The sequence below is a fragment of the Oncorhynchus nerka genome, linkage group LG16 (assembly GCF_034236695.1).
Source record: "Oncorhynchus nerka isolate Pitt River linkage group LG16, Oner_Uvic_2.0, whole genome shotgun sequence".
NCBI classification, from domain to species: Eukaryota; Metazoa; Chordata; class Actinopteri; order Salmoniformes; family Salmonidae; genus Oncorhynchus; species Oncorhynchus nerka.
Genome location: NC_088411.1, coordinates 618,569 through 638,348, shown reverse-complemented (window position 1 = coordinate 638,348; position 19,780 = coordinate 618,569). Strand labels below are relative to the sequence as shown.

Below are 19,780 nucleotides of genomic sequence, written 5' to 3'. Positions count from 1 at the left end.
AGAAAAGGCCACATACTCTTTCTACCATATCATATATCTGCTAAATGATTTATGTTAGATGCGTGTCTCCAATAACACCCTGGAGAGGTGCGCTGGGAATGGACAATACAAATATTTTGCACCCCTGCCTTTGACAACATGGGCACTGCTTATCACACGGTGTCATCAGCGCTCACCTAAAAAGCCCATATGCCACTGGTTGGAATAAAATGTCATTGTTTTTGGGCAGAATTATGCAATGTTTTATGTGTTGTTGTTGGAGGTGCGTCTTGGTCAGTTTAGCTCAGAAAATGCTGGCACCATAGGAGGCCGCCTAATCCTGCCTATTGAGCCCGCCGGCCTTGCCGACACGCAGCCAATAGGGCACTTACTCTACCTTACGTGTTAACAGTGCTAATCAATTGACCAGACAAGCAGGGATGTGCACTTTACCACATTACAATGAACAACAGAGTTTTAAACTTTTACCATATGCTACTGTTAACTTTGAATCACATAAACCAAATATCTAAAGGGGACATTTCTCAACCTCCTTAGCCTTATAGAGCTACGTGTGACATGGATTACGGGCGTGGCACCTCGTGGTCTGAGAGGTGACAGTGATATCCCTGCTCTCTGTCTCCCACATCCATCGTCACGCTGTCAGTCTGACAGTAAAGCCACCAGCCAGCAACCCTATACACCCTCCAGACCAACCTGCCCTCTGCTTCCAGTAACAGCAGGGAAAAGACACACACACAAAGATGCATATGTGCACACACACGCACACACACACAAACACAAATACACCCAGACCACTGACCAATACACCTACTGCACCAACTTAACAGCCATGGTTACCCATTAAAATGTAACTTGTTACAATAATTATAATAATATGAAAATATCTTTCTTTAAAAGAAATATGTGAAAAGAACAAGGTTTGTAATCAATGTACTACGTCCAGTGCCTTTTAAGAACATCTGAGAGCTATCAAAGAAGGAAAGAGAGATTGATAAGTGGTAGGGTGAGAAAGTGAAAGAAAAAGACATTCGATACACCATCTGTGGTCAGGGTCTGTACCCATCCCAGATGGCTTTTTATGGTGAAAAGGCAGTTGACAAGACACATATCTCTCCAACCAATGATTTCGGCAAAGGGGAAACAGAATCTTGATGTATCTTAAATGGAGTGATGGATAATGACACTGAGAAGTCGCCCCCTTTGGTCGTTCTCAGGATCCCTTTAGCCACCCACCTGCCTGTGGGACAGTCCTGTATTTACTCTGTAAACAGGAACCAGACCTCTGACACTCTTATTAAGAATGAATTATTTATAATGTGTAATTAGTCTTTGAGTTACAGTGATAGTGATGCATCTCTGAGGGGTAATGAGTAATGTGTGTGTTCTCATACCTGGGAGCACCTCGTAGATATCATCCTCCTCTGCTTCCTCTTGTCCCCCCTGCTTAGGCCTCCATTCCTCCTGGCTACTGAGAGAGGCTTTGGCCTGCTGGGGCAGGACGGGGGCGGGGGCCGGGGCCGCCCCGGTCACCCCCTCAATGTCATCATAGGTCTCCTCCTCCTCTTCCTCTTCCTCTTCCTCATCGTCATCAAAGGGGATGAAGCTGGAACTCAAATCTGCATGGGACACAGACATGGCATAAAATAATGAGCAGTCTCTCTCTCTCTCTCTCTCTCTCTCTCTCTCTCTCTCCTCCCTCCCTCCCTCCCTCCCTCCCTCCCTCCCCAAAGGGCCCAGAGTAGAAGATGGCATCCACTGACTTCCCCATTTGATTATATTTTAAAAGATATCTGTGAAACATCTAGTCATTCTATTGGACATTAATGTACTCCTTTGATGAACAGTTGGCGGGAAAAAGGAAAAATCCACCCTTCATAAATCCAGAGCAAGTAACAGAGAGCAAAATCTTCGCCTCGAACTCCATGTCTATCTGGATCTTGTTTAGTAGTAAAAGAGGACAAGACAAATGATGGGGTGTCTGTTACATCCCGCAAATCAGCCCATTTAAGAGCAGCCGGTGCAGCTCGCCTCTCTCAGATGGAGCAGCGCTGTGATTGCTGACGACTGGGCACTGCAACACAGGGTATCAGGTCCTCTGTGATACACCATAGGCCAGGCAGAAATCAATGTCGCTAGAAGATAACCAGAACAACTATCAATCAATTTCCCGTAAGGGTGAAATTATTAGGGGGGGGAGGATGACACGTGACATGAATGCCTTGTGACGTAGCGGATGAGGAGGTTTGGAAGGCGTCTGATTGGTCGTTTTGGGGATGGATATATTTGGGAATGGATATAAAATGGTTTGTTTTCTGCCCTTTCAGGCAATAGCAATCTAACAGAGGACAAGAAAACATACACAACCATCACTATATCATTTTCTACTACTGTGTCTTTGAAATCGTTTTCGAACTATTGTAGATATACCTTTCAGGACAAAGTTGATCTGATCCACCCATTCCCTGGCCTCTCGCGGACTGCTAGCAGTGAACTGGGGAGGATAGACACCATCATAAAGTATGATCATTAGGTCAGACTGGTATGCTATGAAACGTTACTGTCATTCAATCCCATTGTTAGGAGTCAAATCAAATCAAATCAAATTTTCAGTTGTATTGTTATTGTACTGCACACCCACCTGAAAGGAGCGTCGGTCAGGGGCACTCAGCTCAAAGCAGGCATTTTTCTTGGAGTCTTTACGTAGATTGGCCACCAGCTCTGCGCTGTAGCCATTGATATAGAAGGAGCCCTTCTGCTGCTTGTCTGAAGGAAGAAGTGTCAACTCAATCTCCTCACCAGAATGTTCACAGGTATGAGTTCCAGGCATAAATGACTACATGGGTACATTGTATGTCTTAGTGTTATGTAAGGGATCAAACCAACCCTTGTCGCTCCCAAAGTAGTAGAATATTGTGTTATTGAGGACACACCATCGCTTTTGCCATTCTAAGCTGAAGAAGCTGTGATCTAAATGGAAAATGTAATGAAAATAACAAATGATGTCATTCTTCCCACATGTCTTTAAATGAGCACTCAACATTCAATATTTCCATAATAATCGACTCCATAATCTTAGTACCCCGTCGTTTCTTTTCCAGGTAGCCTTGTTTCAAGATGTTACTGAGATCCTGGGCTGCCACCATTTGGATCTCCTCAAAGTCTGTGGAAGATCACAAAGTAGGATACATATAAGTTGACAGAAAAATGTTGGTCTATTATTGTATTTGTCGTGGACTCCATGTTGAAGACGGTTCTCTCATACCCAGGAAGCAGCAACAGGCCACACTGCCAGCTGTCCCTGGATCAAATACACCACTGCTATCTTAGGGGAAACTTAGGGGAAATGTACTGAGATGACAGAACAATTTTGGTGCTGCAGATTAACGATGCAGCAGATACAGTACCTCTGCTCCCACTGCAAAATCAAATCAAATCAAAATGTATTTGTCACATGCACAGAATACAACAGTGAAATGCTTACGTACAAGCCCTTTAACCAACAATGCAGTGGGGAATGAACAGAAAGGGTCTCTGTATGACTCCCTCCTGGTCTGGAGCTTCAGTTATACAGTGACTCTGCACCTCAGAGGCCTTTAGTGTGCTATTAACTGACATCTAACAGATGTGTTACAGAGAGCCGCACCATGTTACACATGTAGCAGTGTAAAATCAGGGCAAGTTCAGGACCCTGAGACCTGACACCTCCCTCTGCAACTGGATCCTGGACTTCCTGATGGGCCGCCCCCAGGCAGTGAGGGTAGGCAACAACACATCCGCCACGCTGACCATCAACACCGGGGCCTCTCAGGAGTGTGTGCTTAGTCCCCTCCTGTACACCCTTTTCACGCATGACTGCATTGCTGCGCACTATTCCAAAGCCATCATCAAGTTTGTTGACGACATGACAGTGGTAGGACAGATCACCAACAACGATGAGGCAGCCTACAGGGAGGAGGTCAGAGACATGGCAGTGAGGTGCCAGCACAACAACCTCTCCCTCAATGTCAGCAAGACAAAGGAGCTGGTAGTGGACTACAGAAAACAGAAGGGCGAGCACGCCCCCATCCACATCGATGGGGCTGTAGTGGAGCGGGTCGAGAGCTTCAAGTTCCTCGGAATTAACATGGTCCAAACACACCCACACATTTGTGAAGAGGGCACGGCAGTGCCTCTTCCCCCTCAGGAGGCTGAAAAGATTTGGCATGGGCCCTCAGATCTTCAAAAGGTTCTAAAGCTGCAGCATTGAGAGCATATTGACTGGCTGCATCACCACTTGGTACGACCACTGCAAGCCACCCGATTGCAAGGCGCTACAGAGGGTGGTGAGTATATCACTGGGGCCAAAGACTCCAACCAACCAAGCCATAGACGGTTCTCTCTGCTACTGCACGGCAAGCCGGTACCAGTGCACCAAGTCTGGAACCAACAGGACCTTGAACAGCTTCTACCCCCAAGCCATAAGACTGCTAAACAAAACTGCTAAATAGCTAATCAAATGGCTAACCGTAATCCCTGCATTGACCCTTCTTTGTGTAACCGATGTGAAATGGCTAGCTAGTTAGCGGTGGTGCACGCTATTGGCGTTTCAATCGGTGACGTAACTCACTTTGAGACCTTGAAGTAGTGGTTCCCCTTGCCCTGCAAGGGCCACGGCTTTTGTGGAGCGATGGGTAAGGATGCTTCGTGGGTGTCAGTTGTTGATGTGTGCAGAGGGTCGCTGGTTCGAGCCTGGGTATGGGCGAGGGGACGGACTAAAGTTATACTGTTACATTTGCACTAACTGTCTTGCACTGACTCCACACACACTCACACACGCATACACATACATAAATTTAAAACTGATGTCACTGGCCTACACACAATAACCCATGTCAAAGTGGACTTACGTTTCTTGGCATTTTTACAAATGATTTCCAAATGTAAAGCTGAAACTGATTGAGTCAATAAGAACTCAAACCCTTTTTTTATGGAAAACCTAAATAAGTTCAGAAGTAGAAATGTGCTTAACAAGTCACATAAGTTCCATGGACAGAGTTGCAACAATAATGTTTAACATGATGATACAATTATCTGTAAGGTCCTTCAGTTGAGCAGGGAATTTTAAACACCGATTCAACCACAAAGACCAGGGAGGTTTTCCAATGCCTCGCAAAGAAGGGCACCTATTGGTAGATGGGTAAAAAATGTAAAAAGCAGACATTGAATACCCCTTTGAGCATAGTGAAGTTATTAATTACACTTTGGAGGGTGTATCAACACACCCAGTCACCACAAAGATACAGGCGTCCTTCCTAACTCAGTTGCTGGAGAGGAATGAAACCCCGGAGGGATTTCACCATGAGACCAACGGTGACTTTAAAACAGTTACAGATTTTAAAAGGCTGTGATAGGATAAAACTGAGGATGGGTCAACAACATTGTAGTTACTCCACAATACTAACCTAAATGACAGTGGAAAGAAGGAAGCCTGTACATGATCAAAATTTTCACAAATGTGAATCCTGTTTGCAACACGGCACAAGTAATCACTTTACCCCTTCCTTATATGTACAGAACTACCTACAATGATCTTGTATCCCTGTAAATCGACTCGGTACTGGTACTCCCTGTATACAGCCATGTTATTTTTTACTCATAATTGTTATTCATTATTCAATATGTATTCATTCCTCGTGTCACTATTTATATATATTTCTTTTAAATCTTTAACTCTGCAATGTTGGAAACTGACCCATAAGCATTTCACTGTTAGTCTACACATGTTGTTTATGAAGCATGTGACAAATACAATTGGATATGATTTAAACATCCACTACATCTTCATTTTGACTTTAAATGGCCATTATTTGTCTCTCTTTACGACTCCATCTAGGATTCCACAGTTGAATGGAATTCAACCAAAGTGCCTGTCCTCCTGAACATACATGACAAAACAAAGCTCAATCCCAACCACTTTTCAATTAACCTGTCATCAGGCTTGAGCCTAGTCACCAAGGAGAGAGGATGGGGGAACAGGTGGCCCCCTTTGGTTTGGGGTGCAGGAGTTATTTAAATCCCATTTATACTAGTCTGTGTGACCTTTAATCCAATTCGGACCACGGATGTCAGAGAAAGAGGCCTGGAATCCATCCCCTTTGAACCAGACCTTGACTTTCAACGAACAAAACCAAACACACTGCGCCACAACTGAGTCTTCTTGTCCAAACAAAGTAGATGAAACCCCCCAACGTTCAGCGGAAAGGAGCGTCTCTCTCATTTATTACAAAATCCAAAACACGAGAGAGGAAGAGACAGAGCTGATAGCTTCTATGCTGCCCTGGTAGAGCTCCCCTAGCCAAAATGTTGGCTATCTGCCCCTGTTGTTTTACTGTATGCAAATGAACCTGGTCCAGAATGCAATGGAATCAAAGTCATATCTGAACTTCATGCCGTATAACAGAGATTCACGTTATAAGCCCATCCTATGCGTGTGTGACATATAAACGCTGCACTGGCCGCTGTACCTCGCAGGTTCTACTGACAGATAAGGTGGTCACTGGCGGTCAACTCAGAGTACGGTCCAAGACACCTCATGACACTACCACACTCACATATCACTCTGCTTTGTGGATGACTTGACTCGTGCCACTAAAAATACGGCAGCTGGCGCTACGCCGCTACAGACTGTTTTGTTAAAGAGAACCTTATCATAACAAAAGCCCAGTCACCTCATCCATCCAGTTCTGTGTTCCAGGCCTGCTTCCTTGTCATGGCACCTTTTAATCCCCTCATCCATCTACTTCCTTCCCTTTTCAAAGGCCTTTCCCAGTTAATAGTTGAGGAGACATAAAAGTCAACAAAGGGATGGTTAGATTTGATTGAATCAGTAAACGACAGAATGATGGCTTCTCACCCTCAAAGGGAGCTCCTTGACCAGGCCTCATGGTTTAAACCAGGGATGTGGTTCATACTGGATTTAAAATATATCGCAAGGGTCAAGGAATTGCTCTGACAGCTTGAGGACAAAATTCACCAACAATCAAGGGGCTGGTGATTTAGAATGATTCTTGATTGGTCCAGGGTTCTATCACAGGGTAGCAGTGTAACCTTAAAGTTCACATAATGTACAGTCAGAAATCCTACTCCCCCTGACATATTTTTATCCCACCCCTCTGTATAACAAATTCTGATTGGTTGAGAGCAAGCAATACCTCGTCTTATGAAAATACTTATCAACAGGTATAGCAATGTATCTACTCTTGGTTTGAGCCAAAATGTGAAACTATTTATTAAAAACATGTATGATTCACACAAACCACAAATACAGAATCCAATTTGTTTCAATTGGGATGTTTCTTAACACACAGACACATAAAGAAGCAATGAGATTATATTTTCTCTAAACTGCAGAGCACCATCTATTGAAGGCTTCTTCCAAATCCAAGATGGAGGCGGTTCTTCTATCAATCGTAAATTGCATTATTAATTATTCAGCGCTATGAATCTCCTTAATTTTCATTCTTTCCTGTTTAAATTAGTGTCATTCATATCATTTATATTGTTATTAATTAAACAGTTATACACCTACAAAAACCCCATGTTAACCCTTAAACCAAAGTGACATATGATGCATGTGAGCTGCCATAGCAGTGTCATGGCCACTCTCTCTCATTTGGTTATTCACCCTTAGTCTCAGCATGGTGTTACGAGCTCAGCAGTTGATCCAGCAAAAATCTCTTGATTTATGTGATAATGACCAGAAGGAGTTAATGTATTCTCCCATTAAAATCCACTTTAGTTATGCTGCAAGTCAATCCGAGGCTGGCTAGAGAGTGAATCATAATGAAGGCAAATGGTAGTTGGGAGGACGAACACAATATATTATATTATATATATATATATCTACATAACGCAACAAATGTGTTATAAAAACAATAAATGGTGTAAAGAGGCTGTCAGTGATTTACATTGAGTAACATAAACATCTCAAGGTGGCCGGCCTGGTGTGCAGGGTACTGCCCAGACTCAGCGTGTCAGCTCAATGTGAAACTACCCTGGTTAGGTGTCAACATAACCTGGGTTAAATTACTCATCGTTACCTGGAGGGCCTTGCCATATACAGCTGCTAACCATCCTATCCAGGAGTGGACTTTCTCCTAATCAGTTTTAGGTGAGCCAAAATGGTTGTGTCCTGGAACTGTTCAAGCTGGGTCAGGTGGGTTAGTAGAGCTGGTGAATTGATGACACACCTCTTACCGGGAGAGAATTAGGATAGGAACCATACTGTTTCTCCTCAGTAGTCCTTGGATCCCTAGCACTAGCCTCTTTCCTGTGTCTTTTGCTGAGAAAGATACTGCATTGAGTCGGAGTAGAGAAAAAACAGGGCCAAGACCTGACCCCAGTGTGAACCCTGGTGATGAGGTGAACCAGAAGGCAGAGGCTGGCCCCCCCAGGCCTGGGGGACAGAGAGAGGGAGGAATGCTGCTTTGGAAGACAGAGCGACAGTGTGACCCCCTCCGACACTGTCCTTAATTAGGAAAAAGGATCCACTCAGTGCACCCTCACCCTGCCCAGCACTCCATCTGCACACAGCCCAGGCTAAATGGAGACATTTCTCCTCATTACAGTAGGAGAGCCTCCTTCTTCCCTGTGTGTGCATCCCTCCACAAAGCCACCGTCAGGGGGAGGAGGAGAGACACAGAGGCTCTGAGGTTAAAGTCCAAATGTCCTCCCTGCCCCCAACTCCAACCACTGATCTGATTAGGATTTTACTCATCGATACGCAGAGCATATAGAATCAATCTTGTAATGTATGCTTCTGAGCAAAAGCAGTAGAGGTAGAGGTCCATGTTTTATTTATGTAAATAGAATGTACAGTATGTTATGTATCTGTATTGTGATAGCAATGAGAGGTCAAATATTAGCCTCTGTGTAGGCCAATGGCGATGAGAGGGAGCAGATCGCTTGCCTTTCTGTGCCTCTGTGCAGGATAAAAAATATTGTGTCAGTCCTGCCAGGCTCTGCTGCTTTCCCACTCCCTGTGCCAGTGTTCAGGGGCAGAGGGAGCAATCTTAAGTGACATCAGGTTCCCCCTGGGAAGCCATAAGGAGTGACTATATCGCACTAAATTCCCTCTCATAGATTTACAACCACTATTCAAATGCTTAACTGCAGATACAATTATCCTCTAATCACAGGGGATGGCTTTCAGCCGCCTCACTGACACTTGGAAAAACTACAGTTGGGATACAAATACCAACAATGGCAGAGCACGGCCCACAGGAAAGTTTGTCTATCTGTGATAAAACACTGAATACAACAGCAAACCAATAAGGGAGTTTTGGATGAAAATGTATAAATCTAGGTCGGCATAGAGTGGGAATAAAAACAAAAATAGGGATTTAGATTACATACAGATTGGCAATTGCCATCGTTTACATCAGGAAGCAAAGTACAGTTGTTTTGTGCTAACATTGTGGCAACTGAGAAGTAGCAGCAAAAAAAATCAAAGTAAGCTAAACCTGGGATTAATGTATAAATGATCATCTAAAAAGTACAATTAAAGCCATTTTGGAAAAGATAATAATTGTCTTACTAGTTGTGTTTTGATAGAGGCTATTGTTGCGAAATTGATTGAGTATAAGACATGCAATATAACGTTATTCTATGGAAATATAAAATAATATCTATTTTTTTTGTTTACATACAAATCTAAATAAAGATTTCTCAGCCAGCCAATAAGGGGGGAAATGTCTAGAACTTTAGAGTTTCCTTGATCATGTCATCTGTCTAATGAAAACCTCAGTGATTCTTCCATTTGTGGGAAAATATTGATCATTATTAGCCATTCTAATGTACCAATACATTTGATTTGATGAGAAACAAGGGCTAAAACTGTTGGAAGATACTGTACATTATACAGATACTGTACACTGCTGTTTGAGTAGAATAAGCCTCGCTCTATGATTAGATTTAGCCCATTATTATTTGCATTGTGGTGTGCTTGCTGATGAGTGTTATTTAATCATTTTACTTGCTTTATAAATCAATTTAACTAGGGGATTTGAAAGTTGCTGTTTTCCTTTTCCAACTAACCAATTAAGCATTTTGTCTTTCATTTTCCATTTTAATTTTCAAAGTGTATGCAAATTGCTTCTTGGAGGCGTGAACCAAGAGAGCAATGCCACACCGTCATACATCCCAGCCATGCCGGGCTTCTGTACATGGATTTTAAACTAGTGTAACCAACTCTCAGGCTGCGAACCAAGAGAGCCATACCACACCGTCATACATCCCAGCCATGCCGGGCTTCTGTACATGGATTTTAAACTAGTGTAACCAACTCTCAGACTGCGAACCAAGAGAGCAATACCACACCGTCATACATCCCAGCCATGCCGGGCTTCTGTACATGGATTTTAAACTAGTGTAACCAACTCTTAGGCTGCGAACCAAGAGAGCAATACCACACCGTCATACATCCCAGCCATGCCGGGCATCTGTACATGGATTTTAAACTAGTGTAACCAACTCTTAGGCTGCGAACCAAGAGAGCCATACCACACCGTCATACATCCCAGCCATGCCGGGCTTCTGTACATGGATTTTAAACTAGTGTAACCAACTCACAGGCTGCGAACCAAGAGAGCCATACCACACCGTCATACATCCCAGCCATGCCGGGCTTCTGTACATGGATTTTAAACTAGTGTAACCATCTCTCAGGCTGCGAACCAAGAGAGCAATACCACACCGTCATACATCCCAGCCATGCCGGGCTTCTGTACATGGATTTTAAACTAGTGTAACCAACTCTCAGGCTGCGAACCAAGAGAGCCATACCACACCGTCATACATCCCAGCCATGCCGCGCTTCTGTACATGGATTTTAAACTAGTGTAACCAACTCTCAGGCTGCGAACCAAGCCAACCCAGGTCTCCCGCGAACCAGAAAAGCATAGACTTGAAGCTGAAGCCTAGCATTGATTCGGGGAGCGAATGCAACTTCCGATCTCAGGCAAGGTTAGGCCTTCATGTGGGGTAACTGAATCACCGCAGTTACAATTCACCATCCTTTGACCTCCTCCTCCTCACAGAGACAAACCTGAGCCACAGGACAAATATAATAAACAGGGTTTGAAGAACAGTCTTCTGCACATCAGAAGAGCACATTAGTCCACTAAACCAAAGCCTATAGCCAATGCAACTATTCAGGTAACTATTCAAGGTTACTCATCATGCAAACTACTAACCAGGAAGAAGTGGTTCGGTGACTACCCACAACCCACATGTGATGAATAACTTTGCCTTGTGTTGAGTAACTTTGGCTTAGCAGGCTAATATGTTCTTCTGGTTTACAAAACACCAGATTCAAACCCCGGTGGTTACACTAGTCTAAAATCAATCCACAGCCAGCGTGACATGTCTAGGATGTACAACTACACGGTGGTGCCGTGTTTCTCTTCTGGTTCACGCCTCCAGGAAATCATTTGCATACACTTTGAAAGTGAAAGTGAAAAGAGAGAGGTTGGAAAATGAAAACAGCCACTTTTTCCATTTCACTTTGCTCATTGCATTTACGATTTTCTGTTAATCATCTGCCATTTTCTGTTTACCATTAACCATTAACCGTTTTTCGATTTTCATTTTAACTTTGTAATTTCATTGTGGCATGAATCATGTGCAGTTATATGAAAATATAAATGCATCTATAATGTTGTGCATTTCAATTGAGCATTTAAGTTTTGCATTTTGGAACTGGCACTGATCACCCTCCCTATGTGTCTGATTATTTGTACATTGTCATTTTTTTTATTGGTTATAGAATATGAATATTTCTTAGACACTTATATGGGCTTTACTGAATCAACAATAAAAAATAATTTGATTTTTAATCAATGTATCAATGTAGTAACATCATTTATCTTTATGAGAACAATAAACATACAACAAAAATAACCAGAATTGAAAATATCAGTGGCACTGCGGTAATTTAGTGCCAAAAGTCCAATAAAGTAATCTGCTGTTTGAATAGAATAAGCCTCGCTCTATGATTAGATTTAGCCCATTATTATTTGCATTGTGGTGTGCTTGCTGATGAGTGTTATTTAATCATTTTACTTGCTTTATAAATCAATTTAATTTATAGATCAACACTATATTAATATAATGTTGAGAGCTTCCCGTGTCTGGAATACACTGGCATCAGGCACACATAACTGCACCACTATCACACTTTCACAAAAAACATGAAGACATGGCAAAAGGCCAATCAGATTTGTGAACATAATCCCTAGTTGTGTGTTGCCGCTTTCCATGTTGTCTGTAGCTTGTGAGGTGTGGAAACACTTTGTTGCTTTTATGGATATTGTCTTGTTGCTTTTTGTGCTATGTTGCTCTGTCTGTATGCTACGTCTTGCTTGTCCTATGTTGCTCTGCGTGTGCTCACTGCTCAATGATTGTCTGTATTGTTATTTTTTTTAATAGCCTGCCCAGGGACTGCGGTTGAAAATGAGCCGGCTGGCTAATACCGGCACTTTTACTGAAACGTTGATTAATGTGCACTGTCCCTGTAAAAATAAAAATAAAACTCAAATCTATCTACATAGGCCTATTATGTAGTGAATTCACATAAAGTGGTTTCAATCATTCATATACACATTTTCCATGAGCTGTTTATTCAGAGGGGAGAGATCTATTGCTAACAATGTTTTTGTTTTCAGAAGAAGACAGACAGATCTGCATTAGGACAAACTCCCAAACTCAGGATTAATCCTCGCATGACTATTATCAGTAGAACAATCTAATCCGGCCGTAAGACGCTACAGAGGGTAGTGCGTACAGCCCAGTACATGACCGGGGCCAAGCTTCCTGCCATCCAGGACCTATATACTAGGTGGTGTCAGAGGAAGGCCCCAAAAATGGTAAAAGACTCCAGTCACCCAAGTCATAGACTGTTCTCTCTGCTACCGCACGGCAAGCGTTACCGGAGCGCCAAGTCTAAGTCCAAAAGGCTCCTTAACAGCTTCTACCCCCCAAGCCATAAGTCTGCTGAACAATCAATCAAATGGCCACCTGGACTATTTACATTGACCCCCTTTGTTTTTACACTGCTGCTACTCGCTGTAGAAATTACCTCGACTAACCTGTACCCCCGCACAATGACTCGGTACCTGTACCCCTGTATATAGCCTCGGTATTGTTATTTTATTGTGTTACTTTTTTATTTTATTTTTTACTTCAGTTATTTAGTAAATATTTTCTTAATTCTATTTCTTCAACTGCACTGTTGGTTAAGGGCTTGTAAGTAAGCATTTCACGGTAAAGGCTACACCTGTTGTATTCGGCAGATGTGACAAATAAAATTTGATTCGATTTTTTGACAATATTAAGTACTGTGTTTTTACAAGATTGAGTGTGTTCTTTTCCACACAGAGTGATCACACACTATTTCCCTGAGATAAGGCTAAGTTACAATACAGGCTACAATATATCGTTGGAGATAATTTCCATTGTAGATAAGCAATCTGCTCACAAAGTACAGGCACATGGTTCCACACAGAGGCAAACCTGTCACGCTGACACACACAGTGCGATTGGCTCTCCAGTGGTATCCCTGATGAACAAGAGGGATGCATCGAATTCAGTGTCCTCAAATAACTCCACAAGGGCATGTTAATGACCTCAAAGTGCTACATTAAAGCCCCAATTAAACAAAGGAATCCCAGAGGCCTTGGAAGCTGTTGTGCCACTGTCTTTGCACAGGCCAACACATCTCTCTACTCTCTCTAGAAATCAGCGGGCCACCTGGGCTTGGCATCAAAACTTGATTCATCTCCAGAAATGGATTCAAGTGGAGAGAAAAATCAAATTCTCATTTGCAAGATAGGAGGGGGGAGAGGCGAGGGAGTGAATGCAGGAGATACCTGGGAAGCCTAACCTCTGGGTGAACCTAGCGCATGGTGATAGTTTTGCTATTTGTCTGTGTCATTGAAAGCTAAAGGGGAGATTAGAACCACGCAGCCCGGGCTTCCCACTCTGCATGCTGTCTATGTAGACCAGGGGTGGTCAAACACACAGCCCGCGGGCCGGATCCGGCCCATGATGGGGGTTTGAGTAAAAAAAATGTTTTTAAATACATTTCAAATAAACTCAATTTACTTTTAAATGACTAAAACCAAATGGAAACTGTGCAGAAACTATAATGGGCTTTACATTCATACAGTTCTTTTGATTGTGTCCAGCTCGCAAAAAAAACACCAAACAGTCAGGGAGCAAAAAACATTTCCAAAACAATGTATAGAGAACTATTTATTTCCATTTTTGACGGCGAGGAAATATAAGACATTTTCAGTGCTGTCCTCTGGACCTCGTCGAATATCGAATGCGGCCCCCGGGGCAAAATGTGTTCGACACCCCTTAATGTAGACTGCTACACGTTGACATTCTCACAGCCCTGTTTTCTCTGTGTTTTACCAAAGACTTACACCAGAAAAACAATTAAACAAAGGAAATTAAGGAGAAAGCTGAAACAAAATAGCTTTTTTACAGAAGCTGCCAGAAAACAACATGGCAGAGCTTGTAGTGGGGGCGAGGAGACAAGAGTGATGGATGCCCCTCAGTTAATGACATCTAAATCCCCCCCTTCAAGCAGTCCTCTCCTCTTGCCAGGCAGCATGAGAGAGTGAGAGTGTTGGAGATGAATAGTCTAAACAGGGAGTTAGGGCGCAGAAGGGGAGCGAGGGGGAGCAAAGGAGCAGAGAGAGAAAGGAAAAACTATCAGCATCTGCAGCAGCACAGTAGCCCCAGGGGAATAGCGTGAACTTTTGAACCCTGATGGCAGGGCCAGCATCATGCCGAGCCTGTTCCAGTCTTGTAATGTGTCTCTTGACTAAAGTAGAGGAGAAGAGCGAGGGAAAAGGAGAGAGTGAAGGAGAAAGGAAAAAAGAACATGGTCATTAATATGTTCTGTGCATCCTGCAAATGAGTAGCATGAGTGGCTTGAAATCCATGCACCAATGAACACTGGAAAATGAATTTCCCTGTTTTCTGAAGGGTGGGTATTTCCAAGTCAAAGAAATGTAGATCTGTGGAGTTACTATGGGCAGCCAGGTCAATATTCTAGACAAGGTTACTGGGTTCTGACAGGTCACAGATTGACCAGCCAAGAGGCCAGGGGTCAGAAGTTCACTGAGTGGATAGACAACATGACCACTCACAGGGAGAGCCAGGTCTGTTTCTCTCTTACATTTTCTGAGGTCCAAACACATTAAGGCAATTACATTACACATGAACAAAAATATAAGACAGTACATCATGTAACATTATTACACCACTACATAGCTACAATACAAAATGTATAATACCACCATACAACAATGCACGTGTGTAGAGTGCATGTGCTAGCGTATATGTGTGTATGCGTGTGTGTGTGTGTGTGTGTGTGTGTGTGTGTGTGTCTTTTTACAGTCCCCTCTGTTCCATAAGGTGTATTTTGATCTGTTTTTTAAATCTGATTCTACTGCTTGCATCAGTTACCTGATGTGGAATAGAGTTCCATGTAGTCATGGCTCTATGCAATACTGTGCGCCTCCCATAGTCTGTTCTGGACTTGGGGATAGTGAAGAGACCTCTGGTGGCATGTCTTGTGGGGTCTGCATGGGTGTCTGAGCTGTGTGCTAGTAGTTTAAACAGACAGCTCGTGCATTCAGCTTGTCAGCTTACAAAAACAAGTAGTGATGAAGTCAATCTCTCATCCACTTTGAGCCATGAGAGATTGACATGCATATCATTAATGTTAGCTCCCTGTGTACATTTGTTCTGAGCCAATTGTCATTCTCCTAAATCCCTCTTTGTGGCACCTTACCACACGACTGAACAGTAATCCAGGTGCGACAAAACTAAGGCCTGTAGGACCTGCCTTGTTGATAGTGTTGTTACAGTAAGTAGGCAGAGCAGTGCTTTATGGACAGATTTCTCCCCATCTTAGCTACTGTTTTATCAATATGTTTTGACCATGAGAGTTTTACAATCCAGGGTTACTCCAAGTAGTTTAGTCACCTCAATTTGCTCAATTTCCACATTATTCATTACAAGATTTAGTTGAGGTTTAGGGTTTAGTGAATGATTTGTCCCAAATACAATGTTTTCGGTTTTTGAAATATTTAGGACTAACTTACTCCTTGCCACCCATTCTGAAACTAACTGCAGCTCTTTGTTAAGTGTTGCAGTCATTTCAGTCGCTGTAGTCGTTGACGTGTATAGAGTTGAGTCATTACTCAAAGCCAGTGGCATGTCGTTAGTAAAGATTGAAAAAAGTTAGATGGCCTAGACATCTGCCCTGGGGAATTCCTGATTCTACCTGGAGTATGTTGGAGAGGCTTCCAATAAAGAGCACCCTATGTGTTCTGTTAGACAGATAACTCTTTATCCACAATTTAGCAGGAGGTGTAAAGCCATAACACGTATGTTTTTCCAACAACAGACTATGATCAATAATGTCAAAAGCCGCACTGAAGTCTAACAAAACAGCCCCCACAAATCTTTTTATCATCAATTTCTCTCAGCCAATCATCAGTCATTTGTGTAAGTGCTGTGCTTGTTGAATGTACATCCCTATAAGCATGCTGAAAGCTGTTGTCAATTTGTTTACTGTAAAATAGCATTGTATCTGGTCAAGCACCATTTTTCTCCAAAATTTACTAAGGGTTGGTAACAGGCTGATTGGTCAGCTATTTGAGCCAGTAAAGGGGGCTTTACTATTCTTAGGTAGCGGAATGACTTTTTTCCCTCCAGGCCAGAGGGCACACACTTTCTAGTAGGCTTAAATTGAAGATATGGCAAATAGGAGTGGCAATATCATCTGCTATTATCCTCAGTAATTTTCCATCCAAGTTGAGGTTTAACAGCTTCCTCCACTAAAACCACTTACTATACAGAGGCCATTCAAGGTCTAGCCACAACCCCACAAATCTCTTTATTTATTTAGTTGTGCGTTATCTTTGACTGGGGCAGGTGCATCTTTAGATACTTTATACTACCCACTAACCTTTTTCCTCTATGCAATTTTGTTCTCGATAGCATAGTTATAACTGATAGCATAATATAATTGAAAGCAAACTCTTTCCGAACTAAATTATACCAATCAAAACACAAAAATGTTACGTTAGCACACTCTTTGGCAATTTAAATTCTAGATTTACATTATATTGACCCAATGTAAGAAAAATGTGATACAATTTATCTGAAATGACTATTTCAAATTCAAAAAGTTTATCTTGGCCTTTTTCCAATTGGCCGTAATCGATGCAGGAAATAGTGTTGGCACTGTCAGAGCTGGAGCCTGCTGCCCATTGTCTCCGATATCTATCAGTCAGCAGACACAAGGGCCCAGGCTACCTGCATTCTCTGATACGACACAGTAGCTCTGCCTACCCCTGCTTCTAACGGACAGATCTTTCTCACCACTCAGACATGTTCGTCAATAGATCATAGCAATCAATGGGATCAATAAAGAGACACTAATCATCTGGTGAGATATCAGTTTGAGAGTTGGTTCCTGTTTCAGCCTTAACATGTCCTGCATGTGTTCAATAACAAATATGTCCACTATGAAACATATTGTTAGATGTTTTACTAAATCAATAATCACACCTTTTCTACGCACCTGAACAAATATAGGAGATAACAATATATGAGCACAATCATTATGACTACAAAAATGTTGCAGAAGCAGAGATACAGTATCAAAACCCAATCTCCTCTGGCCGCTCCTGATACAATGGTCTGATGCAAATACTTTCATTGCCTCGGCTGCCAACCAATATCACAATACTTCTTTTAAGACAGATCGTAAACTTGACCCTGCAAAATGGCATGCCAAGACTCATAGTACTTTGACCCCCATCTCCTACTTCCCTCCCTCCGCTTCCCAAGTCCTCCTCACACTGGAGGAGTGCTGGGTGGTGATGGGGGCTGTTGTCAACCGGGCTGGGGTGAGACTGCTGGCACGGTCAGGTCAACTGTGTGGTCGGCGGGTGAAACGCAGTTCAAATTACCATGCAGACACATAGGGAAACAATAGAGGGTCCATCTGTTCCTGTCAGCCATTACAAATCTGGTGTCACTGGAGACAACAGGCCAGGCCAATTAGTGAAACAACACTGTGTCGGTGACTACATCGAATACACTTATTCAACACTCAGGTTAGGGAGCAGAGAAATAGAGGCAGTCAAATTCCCATGTCAAATACCTACTGAGTGTCATGGGTCTCCTCTACATAGGGGAACCAACTGAACCCATAACATCCATTTTCCTATACTTACTTCCTGCAGTTCTTTCAAGCCCTTGTAAACTCAGCAAAAAAAGAAACGTCCTCTCACCGTCAACTGCGTTTATTTTCAGCAAACTTAACATAACAAGATTCAACAACTGAGACATAAACTGAACAAGTTCCACAGACATGTGACTAACAGAAATTGAATAATGTGTCCCTGAACAAAGGGGGGGGTCAAAATCAAAAGTAACAGTCAGTATCTGGTGTGGTCTTCCCTGTAACCCACAGCGTTTGAGATTGCCTGCAATGACAACAAGCTCAGTCCGTTGATGCTGTGACACACGCCCCAGACCATGACGGACCCTCCACCTCCAAATCGATCCCGCTCCAGAGTACAGACCTCGGTGTAACACTCGTTCCTTCGACGATAAACGCAAATCCGACCATCACCCCTGGTGAGACAAAACCGCGACTCGTCAGTGAAGAGCACTTTTTGCCAGTCCTGTCTGGTCCAGCAACGGTGGGTTTGTGCCCATAGGTGACGTTGTTTCCGGTGAGGTCTGGTGAGGACCTGCCTTACAACAGGCCTATAAGCCCTCAGTCCACCCTCAGTCAGCCTATTGCGGACAGTCTGAGCACTGACGGAGGGATTGTGCGTTCCTGGTGTAACTCGGGCAGTTGTTGTTGCCATCCTGTACCTGTCCCGCAGGTGTAATGTCCGGATGTACCGATCCTGTGCAGGTGTTGTTACACGTGGTCTGCCACTGCGAGGACGATCAGCTGTCCATCCTGTCTCCCTGTAGCGCTGTCTTAGGTGTCTCACAGTACGGATATTGCAATTTATTGCCCTGATCACATCTGCAGTCCTCATGCCTCCTTGCAGCATGCCTAACGCACGTTCATGCAGATGAGCAGGGTCCCTTGGCATCTTTATTTTGTGTTTTTCAGACTCAGTAGAAAGAACTCTTTAGTGTCCTAAGTTTTCATAACTGTGACCTTAATTGTCTACCATCTGTAAGATGTTAGTGTCTTAAACCTCGTTCCACAGGTGCATGTTCATTATTTGTTTATGGTTCCTTGAACAAACATGGGAAACAGTGTATAAATCCTTTACAATGAAGATCTGTGAAGTTATTTGGATTTTTACGAATTATCTTTGAAAGACAGGGTCCTGAAAAAGGGATGTTTCTTTTTTTGCTGAGTTTATCTCATATGTTAAGAGAATCATATGTTAAGAGAATCATATGTTAAGAGAATCATATGTTAAGAGAATCATATGTTAAGAGAATCATATGGTAAGAGAATCATATGTTAAGAGAATCATATGTTAAGAGAATCATATGTTAAGAGAATCATATGTTAAGAGAATCATATGTTAAGAGAATCATATGGTAAGAGAATCATATGGTAAGAGAATCATATGGTAAGAGAATCATATGTTAAGAGAATCATATGTTAAGAGATTGTGTAACGTAGCCTATTAAACACAAGAACAATGTTTCAAGTGAGAATTAGGCAGGGCTG

General features: G+C 42.8%; 1 protein-coding gene across 3 annotated transcripts in view; it reads right to left on the bottom strand.

Annotated features, from left to right (window-relative positions):
• Positions 1-19,780, bottom strand: part of LOC115143899 (src kinase-associated phosphoprotein 1-like) — a 47,669-nt gene that overhangs the window by 19,801 nt on the left and 8,088 nt on the right. For all 3 annotated transcript variants that reach the window (XM_029684344.2, XM_065002349.1, XM_029684343.2), the window contains exons 5-9: positions 3,083-3,163; positions 2,887-2,970; positions 2,642-2,766; positions 2,431-2,494; positions 1,395-1,619 (exon numbers count right to left, since the gene is read on the bottom strand). In XM_029684344.2, the coding sequence (XP_029540204.2) occupies positions 1,395-1,619; positions 2,431-2,494; positions 2,642-2,766; positions 2,887-2,970; positions 3,083-3,163 (579 nt within the window). The remainder of the gene's footprint in view (positions 1-1,394; positions 1,620-2,430; positions 2,495-2,641; positions 2,767-2,886; positions 2,971-3,082; positions 3,164-19,780) is intronic.